The sequence below is a fragment of the Notothenia coriiceps genome, unplaced genomic scaffold (genome assembly GCF_000735185.1).
Source record: "Notothenia coriiceps isolate Sejong01 unplaced genomic scaffold, NC01 NC01_scaffold00037244, whole genome shotgun sequence".
NCBI lineage: Eukaryota > Metazoa > Chordata > Actinopteri > Perciformes > Nototheniidae > Notothenia > Notothenia coriiceps.
Genome location: NW_011369945.1, coordinates 19466269 through 19481530, shown reverse-complemented (window position 1 = coordinate 19481530; position 15262 = coordinate 19466269). Strand labels below are relative to the sequence as shown.

Sequence of the window (15262 nt, the reverse complement as noted above, 5' to 3'; positions counted from 1 at the left end):
TATGACTGGTATAAAATCAAATAAAAATCAAAAAATTAATTGAATTTTTTTTATAAAATTATATTTTTATATATTTATAATTCTGCAAATATTACGATAAACTCACAGCTATTTCGCGGCCCGGCAGTAACACCTCCCGGCCCGGTACCGGTCCGCGGACCGGGGGTTGGGGACCCCTGCTCTAGACTACAGACTGTTCTTACACTAAGCAAATATTGTGACTGGATTATCGAACTTAATTATTTTTAGTTATTAACTAAATTTAATTTTTGTTAACTTGAAAGCCCTAGTTTAATATAATCATGTAATGTTATTCAAATATGTGCTTTTGTGTTAATTGTTTGAGAAAAGGTGGTGGTGAATATAGGCCTAATAAAACAATAAATAAAAGGTAATCAAATTACAATTTGGGAACCTGACACAGCTTAGGCATGCAGAATGTGCTAAGAGTCACAGAAAAATGTTTTGTTGTTCGTGAGTGTAGGAGCTCAAACATTTTTATTAATATGATAATTATTGATATTATTGATGGAGCAAAGTGTTTGGGGATGCACAATCACATTTCTGTCACATGGAGGCGCCATAATATTTGTTGTTCATGATGACAAGTGCTGGTGGTCTATAACAGGTTAATGTGTCTTAGAATGTACTTCAGTGTGGAATGGGGTATGCAGAGAGGAAGTGTAGCCTGTGCCCTGGCCTGTAGAAGAATGTGTGACTGAAAGATGTGTAGCGTGTGTATGTGTGCACAAGTGTGCGCTTGTGTGTCTGTAAACTCCGGTAATAGCAGGAAACAGACCACCCTCCAAGGCAGTGCTGACGGAAAGCTTTTGTGCCTGATCACCTGTCTGTGCAAACATCCTTCTCAGTGTGGCAACTTCTTGTCTCATTAACACTAAATTATCATATCTGTCAAATGCACACCCAGCACCACCGTCATAGAAACACATAAAATCATAGTCTTGTGCTTTAATGCATTTTTTTTCAGTAGTTAACTCTTCTCTCCATTCATTCCTACATTTCCAGTTCTTACCCTCTTCTCCACGGGCATCTTGTTGTAGTAGCGGATGGAGTCCTTTCCCAAGAAGTCAAACTCTACCACGTACTCCTGGTCGTCCATCTTGGGGTACAGTTTAATGTGCTCGACCCGCAACGAGCAGCAGCCTACTGTGTCCGCTGTCTCACCTTCCTCCTTTTCGTTACCCGCCCTCAATGCAAGCTACAGGGGAAACATTATCACACATTATCTCAGGATTAGTTTTTTCACTTACAGTTTATTGGTATTTAGAGACCTGGGATAAAGGTAAACCGTGTGGTTAATGCAAAATGATAAAATAGGATCCTTACTTAAAGGTGACCTATCATGCAACATGCACTTTTGTACGTCTTTTATACATGAATATGTGTCCCCGGTGTTCCAGGGAACTCACCAAGTGTCAGAAAACACAACCCTCACTATTTTCCTCCATACCCAAATCTCTTAAAAAGGGGCTGCAATGGATCTGATACAGACTGATCCAGATCTCTGATGTCACAGAAGTGGCGCTACGGCTATTGGGCCAACTCCACCAATCAGGAGGAGACATTGTCGTTAGAAAGCGCTGGAGAACCTGTAGTACATATGCCAGGCCTGTAGATGCTGCTGTTCTCACAGAATCAGCCCATGCAAAGACAGTGTTAAATTGAGTGAAATGAGGAATGGCTAAAATGCACGATTTGTTTGGTATTTTGAAAAATAAAAAGTATAAATATGCCTTATATAGGTATGGTCCTACTCAGGATTAGTTTTTTCACTTACAGTTTATTGGTATTTAGAGACCTGGGATAAAGGTAAACCGTGTGGTTAATTCAAAATGATAAAATAGGATCCTACACTATATTATTCAAATATAGCATGATAGGTCCTCTTTAAAGTAAAACCGTACATTTTAGCATTTGATCGCCAGTTTGCAAAGTATCATTGTTGGGAACATTACACCTATGTTGGATTTCATTTCACCGATTTTTTTAATATGCATAACTAGTTCAAAATAGTGTTTGTTTAAAGGTCCCCTATTATACTATTTTTCTAAAACTATATTATAGGTCTCAGATATATACAAAACATGTCTCTGAAGTGTTTGGCTCGAAATACCAAACAGATCATTGTAGCATCCCATAATCCCCTCTTTTTCAGCCCTGTTTCAATATGGCTGATTCTGTGTCTGTTACTTTAGGAGGAGGTTATAGGTGATAAGGCTGGTGGGTGTTACCCTAGTTTGTTATTGGCTAATGGTTACACAACCCAACAAAACATTAGGACATCACAAAGTGGCTCAAATCTGGTCAGATTTTATATAAATGGATCAGGACAAAAAAAGAGGCGGTCTTTGTTCCTGAAACTTTCAGAATTTCTTTACACAGAGGGGACACATGTTTATGTATAAAAAACTCCTCACCTTGTCTATGAAATACAGTGCCACGGATCTCTGCCTGATCCTCATCTCTTTTGACTTCCAGTCGTCTCTGTACTGGGTGCGGAGGCGACCCACACACTTCTTCAACCGTCGAGCAGTCTCATATTTCTGCCAGTCCTTTTCCCCCTGCACACAGAACCAGTTTTTTGCAATATGGAAAAAATCAGACAGATCTTTTTTTTTCATCATCAAGGAATAACTGTGGAATTATCTACATGTAGGATTGAGTTTATTATGCTTTTAGTTTTGCAGCTGAAGGTGTGAGAGCACAGTTACCTTGATCCTGGAGCTGGGATTCAGCATGATGTACTTGATGGAGCTCTGGATGTTCTCCGTCCACGAAGCCAGCCAGGTCACCTTGTTGTCATGGCGAACCTCCTTCCATTTTGTCCCTGGGGGAGGTTTAGGGTGCTTTGAGTCCCTACAGAAAAAATGCAGGTTAACCTTAAAGAAGTTGACAACTTTTTTCTCATGTGTTATAATATTTACTTTCTCTGGATGAAGTGTCCACTGAGGTAGTGTCTCTACCTTTGTGTTGATTAAGGGGTTTTCATTTTCGGTACAATATACATAATTTATTACAGACCTGATACTTAACATTAGGTATTTGTTTAATTCATATCTGATTGACACTTGGTCGATATTTGGTTTGTACATAATAGCATTGGGGTTGTTGTTTCTAGGTTGTTTGTGTGATAAATGTTGAGTTAATTGCTATTCAGAAGGAGAAGGACGATATAAAGGTATACTTCTTTCTACTCTTTTTTGGACATACTTATTGAAGTTGTTTATTTATATTGTTTATGTGAAGTTGTATAATAAAAGTTATTTAAATTAGACTGTTCATTTTATTATTTGTGTTTACTTATTTATATAATGTTAAAAAACAAATAAGAATGACTATGCTTCCATAAAATACTTTGGCTTTTTTTATTTTGATAAGGCATTATATTGTAAGCACTTCAGCAATGAGACAATAGCTTACATATAACTGTTAAACAGTCCCCGCTGGGTCGTGTTATTGTTTGCACACAGCATACTCTGACAGGAAGATTAGCTTTGACACAGTGCCGGCATGTGTGCGAGTGTGTCTCATTGATGCTGAACATCTGACATACTAACTTAGCACACACACACACACACACACAGTCTAGGGGTTTCACCAACTAATCGACTAGTCGACTACCTTTACCACTAGTCGGCGCTGTAGGCCCTCGAGAAAAAAATTGAGGTAAACGAGGTGCTGCAAAATGCTCCAAAACACGTCCGACATTCTTATGTATGGCAGTACTTCAACGAAGATGTAACCAACTCCACAGTGAAGTGTCAGTTGTGTACAGCTGTACTGAAGTACAATACAAATGCATCTGCTATGCGCAACCATCTGAAAATGAGACACCCGCTGCCGACAGCTAGCACTAGCAGTAATGCTAGCACCAGTGAGCAACGGACCGGCGTCAGCACTGAACAGAGGCGAACGAACAGCAAGAAAACACGGGTCAACAGTGATGCGGATGATGAGCTACGGGATTACTGCCAGCGGACACCGCATATCCCCACAATGGATAATCCACTGGAGTGGTGGGCAGAAAACGTGCACCGCTTCCCCCGCTTTCGAGGAGCTACCTGGCTATTCCAGCCACAAGCCCCGCCGAGCTGAGAGGGTTTTTCCCTGGCGAAGACTGTCACCAGCGAAAGCGGTCAACTCCTTCCCTCACAATGAAAATGCGTTTGTTCAACCAAACCAAAAATATGCGAAAGTGGACCGTTATGGTGGAAGGACAAACGATATAAAGTTTGCGCACTGGACTATACGGTGGCATTTAAAACAAAGTTTGTGTTCTGTCGATTTCGGTGAGTCCAAATAAAAAATATACAAAAACAGCCATGTATAAAACATGTTTAATATTAATGATGAGTTCAATATAAAAAATACAACAAAAACACAAGATGTTCTTTATTAAAGTAAGAAAAAAACTAGTCGACTACTATTTAGAAAAACAACTAGTAATATTAGATAGAGTTGTGAACCCTAACACACACAAACAAAAACACAACACAACACACACAACCACCACACACCACACACACACACACACACACACACAACACCACACACACCACACACAACACACCACACACAACCACACACACACACACACACACACACACACACACACACACACACCTGAGACCTAATGACCAGACGTCAAAAGTAAATATCTCACTGTCTTAATCAAACAGCATCACAACATGGGCGATAAAAGATTGAACGGGAGATAAGGGAAAAGAAGTAAAAAGAATAGAAGCAGGTTGATAGAGTTGTTTAAGAGCAGGATAAAGATTGTATTACTTAGACAGAAATAATAACTTCAAAAATTAACTATACTTAAACAAAGCCCATATGTTGTTATAATCTCTCCAGGCTACCGCCCTCTACTGGACTCGGGTCTCCCCTCAATCCTATACATGCAAGCTTCCTCAACGAGACTTTAGACGTAGCCGCCACTGGGCGGGCCTACCTGAATGCGCGCAGCATTCTCAACCGCATAAAAGGAGGCCTCGCCTCCCATACTGACCATCCCTTTCCTTCAGCAAGGCGAGTGAACAAACGAATCAAGAGAACGGATTAAAGAAACTTTTGTCATATGAAAGAAAAATGGACTCACCTGTAGTAGCGCCTCCTGTCCTGTCGTTGTCCGGTCGCCCCATTGAAAGGGTGACGACGCCCACTGCCGGTGTATCGAGTGCCCAGGTCCCCCCACCGCTGCGGCGGCCAACCTGGCTCCGATTGCAGTCTGCGCGCCTTGCCTCCGACTGATTCCTCGGTCCGCGCACTGATCAAAAGGCTGGCGCTGTTTGAGGGTGGCCGAAACGTCTCGCCGGTGGCAGCCCAGAGCTCAGATGTGGTGAGATCGAGGACCTTCGAAAAGCAGGGGGATAGTCATGCTTCTTATCAGTACGCATCCCAGCGGAACCCAAGGAGCGGGGTCCGAGCATTTCGCGCGCGATGGCCATCAGGACAACGAGGAGCTGGCACTTGACTATAGATTCCAGCACAACTGAGGGATCTCGCCTATGGCAGGCAGGCAAGACGATAAGCAGACGCGTGTGCAGTCCCCCATGACCTGTATCACCACTCTCGCGAGGCCCACGTTGAGCACGCGTCCAGCTCATAAAAGCACGCACAATAACATTTCACCCCCCCCTAAAGCAAGACAGCTCGCGGTGTGAGATGGTAGGCAACGTGTCGCAGCCCACGCACTGAAGACACGACGGCTCCGGTGGCCCACCCCGTTCGACACGACATGTACGAGGTTGGCCACCCCACTGAGGAAAAAAGCTCTAGACGTGCCGTTCAAGCGCCCATAGCATGGACTTACGCGCGAGAGCTAGCCGGGTGGTCGAGGTAGACAGGCCCTGCCCCCGCTCGCACGTGACTCTCGCGAGTACTGCTATGAATATTCTCTGATACAATATACTTTCACGTTTTTGGCTTGCAGATCGACGCAGATGTCCCGCGCCGCCAATTTACAACATGCAAGTGTGTTCTTAAACGAAGTTCTTGAGCATGAGTGCATTCGGCGGTATCTTGGGAGAGCTGCACGCCCCGCAATCAATAGTAACTCTCAACCCTGTGGATCTATGTTTTGGCTCCTATTTCATCGTGCTGTGCTGCGGGGCAACGCTGAGGATCTGTGTGAGGAGGAGGGGGAGCTATGGGTTAGCGCTGGGCCCCCAGCCCCGGGGACGTGACGCACACATGGGCCCATATGGGCTGGAGGACTCTTTTCCCCTGCTTTAGGGCAGGAGGGGGGAGTCCTCCACGTTATAGCACACCTCCGCCGGGTAAGCGCGTCAGGGTGTGCTCTGTCAGCCGCAACCCCTTTTCTCTCCACGGTTACGACCGAGGAAGAGGTACGTGAGGCGCAGCGGCTGCTAACCAGAAAGCCGGTCAGAAACAGTGAGATGGAACAGTGTTGTTGTGGGACGACAGCGCGTGTATACATCGGGGCTCTGCCCACTGTACCCATAGAGTCCAGTAGAGCCTGTGAGAGATATAACGAGGGATTACGTATGGTAACCCTTGTTATATAAACACAGGCGGAGCTCTCTACAAAGGACAGCCCTGTCTGTCCTATGCTGCTTGGTGAAGAGAAGTAAAGGATGGCAGTAAGGAGGCGAGGCCTCCTTTTATGCGGTGAAAATGCGCGGCACATTCAGGTTAGGCCCGCCCAGGAGCCGGCTACATCTAGAAAGTCTCAGTGGATGAATGCTCGCATGATAGGATCGAGGGGAGTACCCATAGAGTCCAGTAGAGGGCTCCGTCTGTTTTTATATAACAAGGGTTACCATACGTAACCCCTCGTTATGTTCCTCCTGTGTATCTAAAAATGTAACTGAAGCCTAAACCCAATGTAAGTCCATAAGACCTGAATCCTAAGTAATGTATCTGACATCACCTGGTAAAACGATGTGAGAGGCTGGAACGGCTTGAAATGATTAGATACAAATGGGACAACACTTTGCTGGGCCATAACATCAGGTTAGTGACAAAACATGTTATGTGCAATTGTGGGTTTTTAATGTTTTTTATGCCTAATTCAAATGTCTTCCAGGCTCATGCCTTACATAGTGGACAATGAAGAATTGTCAAATTAATAATTTACTTGTTTAGTGTCAAAACATAATTCAGCCCAAGTTAATGTAATGGTTGATTAGATAGCCTATGATTTCCTGATTTCATGCATTTGTTATGTCCCATTTAAATCCTAAAGGTAATTCAGTGTTTCTGTGTGAAATTAATATGCCATTATATCCATTCTTTTTTTTTTTTAACCCTTCCGTGCTTACCCTGGTAACCCTGCTTTTAAAGTCAGAAAGCTATAAACTGTGGGTAATTCCCTGTGGAAAAAATGTGCGGACTTATGGTAGTGTATATAAAAGGCTCAAAATGTTTGCAGAGCTCACTCAAGCACGTAGCAGTGGCACCAGAAACGTTACATCAAAGTGCATCAAAGTGTAGGTAGTGCAGAAACGTTACATCCAAGTGCATCAAAGCCTGTGAGTCAGTGAGTGTGGGCTTTGGGATTTGGCTTAAAATGTAAAGTCCATGGCGGTGAATGTTGTGATAACAGTGTTGGTCAGATTACCCACTTGCTACAGTTAATAATTATGTCTTGAGGTCTGATGCGTAGTTTCAGCCTGCCCATTTTAGGATGATCGCCTCGTCCCCGGAACAGGCCTGGCGGCTCGATGCGGAAGTTTCCGATCTTCTCTTTGTGGTTGTCCATGATACAGAAACCATACTCCTGGAGGAGTCTCTCATTCTCCTCTTTGATTTTCTACAAAGTGTATGGCAACATTAATATACAACAAAAGATTGCAGAATGTGTTCAAGGTAAAAGGAATGAATCCAGGCATACCAGTTTCTCCTGTTTTGACATCTGTTTCCTTGCTTCGGATTGGGCCTTGAAGAACTCACTCATTTCACTGAATTTGCACTTGTTCAGGTCGGTTATCTTGGACTTCTCCTCAGATGTCATTTCCTTAAATGTAAAGAGTCATCTGAGGCATGTATAACATAAATACTTCAACTTTGTACCCTCTTTAGGGTCTTGCTCGGGACACTTTTATAGCAAAGCTTGAGTCTTATCTCCTCACCTTCCTCCAGTCCTTAAGAAAGTTCTTCCTGAAGATTTCCTTAGTGGTGTACTCATGATCCAACATCTTAGCAAAAAATGTAGCCACCTCCTCAGCAGGTGCATTAAGTTTCATAGGTTTTCCTACAAAAACAGAACAATCACATTGTGGTGTAAAATGAAAAAGAAACAAAAACATGACCCGTTTTTTTTTACCAAGATATACTCACCATCGTAGTAAAACTTGACTTTGTCAGGCATGGGTTCATACGGAGCTGCAAACACTGGACCCTTGTGCTCAAGGAAGCGCCACTTAGAACCATCAGTAGATCTTTCCTCCTCCCACCTAATCACCACCACCAACAACAAAGTGCGACTCATGAGGGAAAACACAAATATGGTAACTACTTGCTCTTTATAACTACCCTTGTGAGATTTCCTGAGAAAAATAACTATTTCTCCCTGACATTATCTTACCATTTCCACTTCTCCTCTTCTTCTTTCTTGGCTTTCTTTCCCTCGGTTACCTTTTTATCTTTTGTGTTCTTTTTGGGCTTTATGTCCTAGATCAAGTGCAGAAAACAGAATAACTCTGGAGAACAAGAACGGCAGATACACATGAGAATATATTCATTAAAGATAGTAATGAAAAATGTAATGAACCTCTTCTTCCTCCTCCTCCTCTTCTTCATACTCATGTTTCCTCTTCTTGGCCTTTTTGTCATGTTCTGTCTTGACTTTTTTGGGCTTGTATTCAAATCTGTGAACAGATGTATTGATAATCTTACTATGTCTTACATTTCAATAAGAAAGTGACAGATTATAATTGAATTTGTATGAAACCCACTCTTCCTCATCATGCTCTCGCTTGGAGGTCTTGTTGTGTTGGGGAGAAGGGTAGAAGCCATTGTCCTCTTCGGGCTCACTCTTAATGGCAGCAGGGCTTGTATCTCTTAAAGTCACACATTGAAATGCAATTTAGTAAAGTAATATTGTATTAATCATAACCAACTAATTTAATTGTACATCAGTCAGAGAAAGCGCAATGCATTTTTACCTCACATATCCATTTTCTTTCTCCTTTTTAGGCTTGTCTACATGGGATGATTTAATCTGTAAGAAACAGAGAAAGATAAATTAGCAAATGTAATTTAAACAAACTTTCAAACCTTTAAACAATGTTCAGACTCTCTTCACTGTTGCTATTTGTAAAAAGTTGCTGGAATGTTACAGAGGCCATTGGTGTTGACCTTTTTAATGATCATGGAAAAAAAAAATCGTTAACCTAATTTAACAAAATAATGACAAGTAATGAGAGAAAAACATATTTAGACTTAAGATCCCTACAGCATTTTATAAGCGGCAGACTGACAACAAACCTTCTCTTCTCTCCTCTTCTCTTTCTCCTTGTCTTTCTCTTTGTGTTTTTCCCTGTGCTTGTCTGAGCTGCCGTTGCTGTGCTTCAGCTTCTCCTTGTCTTTGTGTTTCTTTTCAGAGTGGTCCTTATGTTCGCTAGAGAAAGAAGCCACCAAAGGTCAGAGATCAAGTGCAAGAGGTCAGACGTGGTCCAGATGCGCAGACACAAAAGTTACTAAGTCGCTAACTACCAGTATTAAAGGCCCAGTGAAGTGCATTTTTTTGCACCAAAATGAAATGGCAGTTTCATTCCTTACATATCATTGTGCCTGTTCATGGCTAAAATAATTTTTAATTATTTATTTATTTATTCATTATTAATGTTAATAATAACGGCCGTCTGAGCCTACCGGAAGTTCCAGACGATAGCGGCCGTGACGTCACAAGATGGGCCCAGTTCTGATTCTAAACATGGCGGAGACTTTGGAAAGTGATACATGTGCGAGAGAAATGATTGATTTTGACAGCTTTTCGGACAGGATAGATGAGGAAAGCGGCACAGAAGATGGAAGTGACGATGAGGAAGCGCAGGACATCATTGAACCCTACAGATTTGAGCCGTCAGGGACGTCAAGTGGGGAGGATGATGGCGACGACATGGACGATGGGGAAGACATTGACCGGCTACAGAACACTGAATGGTTAGCAGGCTAGCAGTGGCTGTGCTGTCACTGTCGATTTGAAAATAGGGGGGGGGGGGGGGGATTTGCCTTGTTTAAAATCGCTGCTTGGGCTCATCAGCCTCTGGGAAATAATTAGCTTGTGTACATGTCATGTGCTAGAGTATTATTAAAGTAGAATTATAACTTTCTGGTCATTGAATTAAAACATACGCCAGGGTGACCAGCCCTGTTTTTCTGCTTATCTGCAGTTTATGGGAATAATTCCACCTATCAGATAATCAGGGGGCGAGAACAAGAAATTATTTTCATGCGCACAGTCTAACTTTATTGGATCTTCTGCATAAAATTCAACAATATACAGTTCCAAGTTAAAATGATAAAATCCAGTTACCTTGCAAAATGTCGCAACCTGACAGTGCCAAGTTAAAAATGGTTAAAGGCGGAATCCAGTTACCTTGCAAAATGTCGCCAACCTGACAACAACTGAAACATCCTGGCATTCCTTGCTAAATGCATAATGTTACATCTGTTTTATATGTTTTAGGTGTCAGTGTGCGACAACTGTAACAACATGGACACTGTAGCCGAGATGTCTGCTGTCGGGAAATCCCCGCTGTCACCAGGACCATGGAGGAGGATGGTGTCCACAGCTGCATAATGCACCACCCGGCTTCTCGATCTGGCCTGGTCTAGACATCTGTGGCGTGCTGCGTATAGCATTACTGTGGATACAGGCAACATTATGGCCATCTCCAGCAAGAGGGCAATGAGTAAGCCTTACAAACACTACTTTACAATAAAAGTCTATTACTAGGTATATAAATGTATCAGTTAATCATGATGTATTGACAACTTTTGCAACTTCTATACGTTTGAATATTAGTGTTGTGTATGATCTGAGTATAACCTATATGAAATGTAACTTTGAAGTTGACCTATTATCATCTATGTGGTCCCCTTCATTTGTGTCAGTCTCTTGACAGTAGCTGTCGTTCATATCAATCACTATAATGTTTTATCTTGCCAGACGCCACCCGATACACAGCCTACCGCCAGCTGGTGGAGACTTTGCTTGGCGTTACCTAGGCTGTGTGTACGCGACATAATAGAGTGTGCCACTGGCCCGTATCTTGTGCAGTGAACCCAAATTTCCGTCGTTGACTGTCAGTTTCCATCCATGGAGCTATCACGGTTATGAAGATAGGACAGTGACACATACTGTCGCTCGATGTGTGTGTTTTATGTTGTTGTAGATGTGTCGGTACAGTTCGCACAAGGTTGTGCTGATAGTGTGCATGTGATCGCTATGTGTGTGTCTGTTGATAGTGTGTAGCGGACATGGATGTGTCGACTTGGATGGCCTTGTGTCGTTTTCGATGGCTCGCTCGTGATGGCCGAGAGGACAGAGTGGGAGGCTCCTCCAGCTGTATCATGTGTGTGTGCTGCTCGCGCTCGCTGGTGTGGTCGTTGTGTGGCAGGTGTTGTGACACGTCTCTCGAATGTATATACAGATGGAGAGGTGTGGTTCGGATCATCACATAGTACGTGTGTGCTGCTCAATACTAGATACCTGCCTTGTATGAAACTGCTTTCTAGCTCTTCTGAACTAAATGGTTGTCCTTGTCATCAGAATCGTCGCCCGCATCGATCATTCTTTCAATGGGGTTCTTGAATGTCTGTCTGTGTGACGTGATCGGAAATCATTTGAAGTCGGCACGGCATACCAATCTGGACGAATATATATGATTGAAAGTATCAGCAGTCATCTCAAACTGGAGATAGAGCCGAACTGTCAACGCTGCGGCCTGGGTAGTGTCGTTCTTCACCACATGACCAAGCCTTGTACTTGGTTGTGTGTGTCTGTGCTGTAGCCGCGTGTGTGTGCCTGCTGTGTCGCTCGCTTCGTAGTTGCCAGCTATGTCTTGATGGCCATTCTCGTCTGTAATGCCAGTCCGGCAAGAAGGGTTCTGTTAACATATAAACAAAGAAACAGTTTTAGATAAGTGGTGATGTGATGTGATATACTCTCTTTTGTAATTTATTCCACGTCTAAACCATGAACAGCTCTATTGTGATCTTTGATATTGATTCAGAAAGGTGATTTTTGTGTTTTATTTTAGTCCTGGCAATGTGTGTCTTGGAGTTGACAACTTCATCACAGGTTCCTTCCTCCATTTTGAAACCACTATGGGGACGACTGTGATGTAACGCCCATTCCCAAGTAACTGAAACAACTCTTTAGCTGGTAGCAGTACCAAGCCTGTTCGAATTATATATGCTGAAAAGACCAACCTGCACAGCATGGCCATGTGTAGGAGTACACGTAAGAACTTTGGTGCAAACTGAATGATCGAGGCTGTGAAAGCCTCCACCTTTGGACGTCTGGTGGTACGGCAGAGAGCTTGCCGATGTCCATGCACAGCATCTTGTCTGTCACCAGTTTCTCCAGTTTGGACAGGCTGATATGTGAACCTGCAATCAACAGATCAATAAATTCAAATCATCAACAAACTTTCGAATGGCAGGTGCTTGACATTATGGATTATCAATTCTAATGTTGTTGGCTCAGACGTAACTTTTGGATTATGTACCCAACCATAAAGACAAGTCAGTACCATTGTTTGCTGTCTGGGTATGTCCTGGTTTTTTAATCCCTCAGTATGCAGCACTGTATACCAGTCCATACTCCTTTTGGCATGTGGATGACGGTTAAAAATTACAGTCACCCGGGTTTGCTGACGCAACAGACGTAATTTTAAATGTCACGTCTGCCGCCATGTCAGAAAAAGAGTATTGACCTAAACTCAACTTGGGTTTGATCCACTTCTTCTTGTGAGCCCTGCCTTGTAGTCTCTTGTGCGACATGTGGGAACTTTCCACCATGGCCCCTGTGGAGGTTTAGAATATGCCGCTCCACCGACTTCCATTTGATCCACAAATCGTTCTGCGTCGTCTTGGCGTGGAGGAAAAACCACTGCCCAGTACAAGTGGTTGATGATGCTCTGTTGGCCATGCTTTTAGGTCCTCACAGCCCTTGAGCTTGCAGATGGCTTCAGCTTCTTCCCAACAGCTGCAAAAGACAATAAATAAAAACTGACATCATAAAGGATTCTATTTATTTGAGTGGAGGTGTGGCAAATAAGATTTGTTACACTGCATGTTGCAATGTCTGTCTGGGTGATAAAAAACTTTACGATAAACTCAATAGAAGACTCTACTCCCTTGAACTTCAATAGAAACTACATTGACACATACACTTGCTACCATGCCAGATGTCATACAGATGTTTTGGTGTACGGCATATTCTCTCTAATCCCATTTGGCAAATCTGGCGGATGTCGGTCTGTGACGGGAGTCCAATCCTCCAGGATGTCCTAAAAAGAATGCCACCATCCTCTTCTCTCTTTCGCAATGGTGTGTGTGTGTGTGTGTGTGGTGTTGAAAATTAGAGAGTGTGTGCATATACAACCTCCGACACTCGGAGCGCAGATAGATGTGGTAGTGTAGACTGCATGTGTGGTGGCATGTGTGTGATGTGTGTGTGTGTGTTTGCTGTGTGGTGCGTGTGTGTGTGTGCGCGCGCGCTCTCGCGCGCTCTCCGGCGCTCGCGTGAGTTAGTGAGACGTGAACGTAAGAGCTAGGAGCTCTGCAATGAGACTGAATATGATTTGAAACACATGTTACTATTACAATATTTACATATGAAGATTACATTTCTCAAACAAAACCCTGAACTTGAACATATTAAAACTGTACCTGCACCAGCCTGTTAGGTGCTTAGCACCCACATTTGATTCCAGCTCCATTGTAGTGTATTGTTCCAAATTTTTGCGGCCAGTGTCCAGGGGCTGTCGGCCCTGCCGTCAGCCCCCTCAGAACCAGAGGTCGCCCTTCAGTCTGCAGCATCGCAATGTGGGCTGCCTGTTGTTGCGTCCATATAACCCTGTAGTGAGCAGGGTGTATGCAGTGATGGTTGATCGCTGGTGGGTAGAAGATGAGTTAGTTGTGCGATGTGAGTGTAGTGAGGTGCATCACACACGTCCATGTGGGGTAGGACTCACGACACCTTGTCGAGTTGGCGAGACGCACTGGCAAAAACGAGGTATATGGAGACGCGGATGCAGTGAGTAGCATCGTCATGTGTTCGTGCTAGATAGATGAGAGGATGTTATGTCACAATGCTCGGTTGACTCTGCCACTAGTTGCCTGCAGACAGGAGACACATAGTTGTGTTGGTGGACACAAGTAGTGTTCCACTGGTTGTCCAACACGTGACGGATGTCGACTGCTGGCCGCAATATGGACAGTGGCACCACTGTAGCAGTTCCCGAGGCATGGAGCCAAAAGACAGATGTATTTGGGTTCCTTGTGGGCAGATCCTTTCTTCTGTTTCTAATCCCCAAATGCTTTCCCGGACTTCTGAGCAGATCTGACTTGTCAGGAAGAATCATGCCCTGAGATGGGCTACTGGGTTCCCAGTCTCGAGGAGCCTGATACTGTTTGTTGGTGCAGCTGACTGCTGGGGCAGCTGTGGGGCTGTCAGGTGTAGGCTGAGAAGAGTATGTGGTGGTGCTGATGGATCGTTCAGTTTCTCTGCCTCCCTGGTACCTGGGTAGACTTGCAGTCAGCCATCTCGGGCTACACCTGGCATGCTGTGAAATGAAATGACAATGGAATACTATATGTGTGTGATTGTGTTAGTATGAATAAGCCACAAATCGGTATGCTATCTTGTTGCCTTACTATTTAGAGTTAACAAAACTCAACATTAGAAGGATAGTCCCGTTACGTGTTGTGAAGTGATAAACGACAGTATATATATGACACACTCGCTCATCATGTTTGTATTATATGTAGGTAGATGCTGATTAAACTTCGGATTTAATATAGCTACCTATTAACCAATCAATTTAGTGGCATTACCCTTTGGACTGTGTCTTTTTTTTTTGTTCCCAGTCTGGTCTTGATTGCTGACAGTTTCCGCAGTGCTGTGTTCGGGCAGGTGTCGCTGTAGTGTTGATGTTCTGGCTGTGGCCCTGTCCGAGGTGATGAAAACATAAATTTCATCAGTGTGATGTTGTAAAGATTTTCGAGGTTAGAATTCTAGACAATATTATCATGATAA

The 15262-nt window shown here is 43.5% G+C and overlaps 1 protein-coding gene and 1 long non-coding RNA gene across 3 annotated transcripts in view; one reads left to right on the top strand and one right to left on the bottom strand.

Moving 5' to 3' along the window:
- Window positions 1-976: 976 nt before the first annotated feature.
- Window positions 977-15262, bottom strand: part of top1b (DNA topoisomerase Ib) — a 24264-nt gene continuing 9978 nt past the window's right edge. The window contains exons 1-13 of one of the 2 annotated variants that reach the window (XM_010793835.1): window positions 10592-10675; window positions 9478-9610; window positions 9156-9211; window positions 8946-9050; window positions 8762-8858; window positions 8576-8661; window positions 8329-8444; window positions 8121-8242; window positions 7883-8005; window positions 7614-7801; window positions 2733-2877; window positions 2439-2582; window positions 977-1219 (exon numbers count right to left, since the gene is read on the bottom strand). In XM_010793835.1, the coding sequence (XP_010792137.1) occupies window positions 992-1219; window positions 2439-2582; window positions 2733-2877; window positions 7614-7801; window positions 7883-8005; window positions 8121-8242; window positions 8329-8444; window positions 8576-8661; window positions 8762-8858; window positions 8946-9050; window positions 9156-9211; window positions 9478-9610; window positions 10592-10653 (1605 nt within the window). In that variant the 5' untranslated portion in view covers window positions 10654-10675 and the 3' untranslated portion in view covers window positions 977-991. Of the gene's footprint in view, window positions 1220-2438; window positions 2583-2732; window positions 2878-7613; window positions 7802-7882; window positions 8006-8120; window positions 8243-8328; window positions 8445-8575; window positions 8662-8761; window positions 8859-8945; window positions 9051-9155; window positions 9212-9477; window positions 9611-10591; window positions 10676-15262 lie in introns of those variants that run through there. The other variant, XM_010793834.1, reaches the window with a different exon arrangement.
- Window positions 9792-11292, top strand: LOC104964924 (uncharacterized). The gene is made up of 3 exons (XR_800482.1): window positions 9792-10155; window positions 10682-10907; window positions 11165-11292. It is a non-coding gene; the product is annotated as an uncharacterized lncRNA (long non-coding RNA).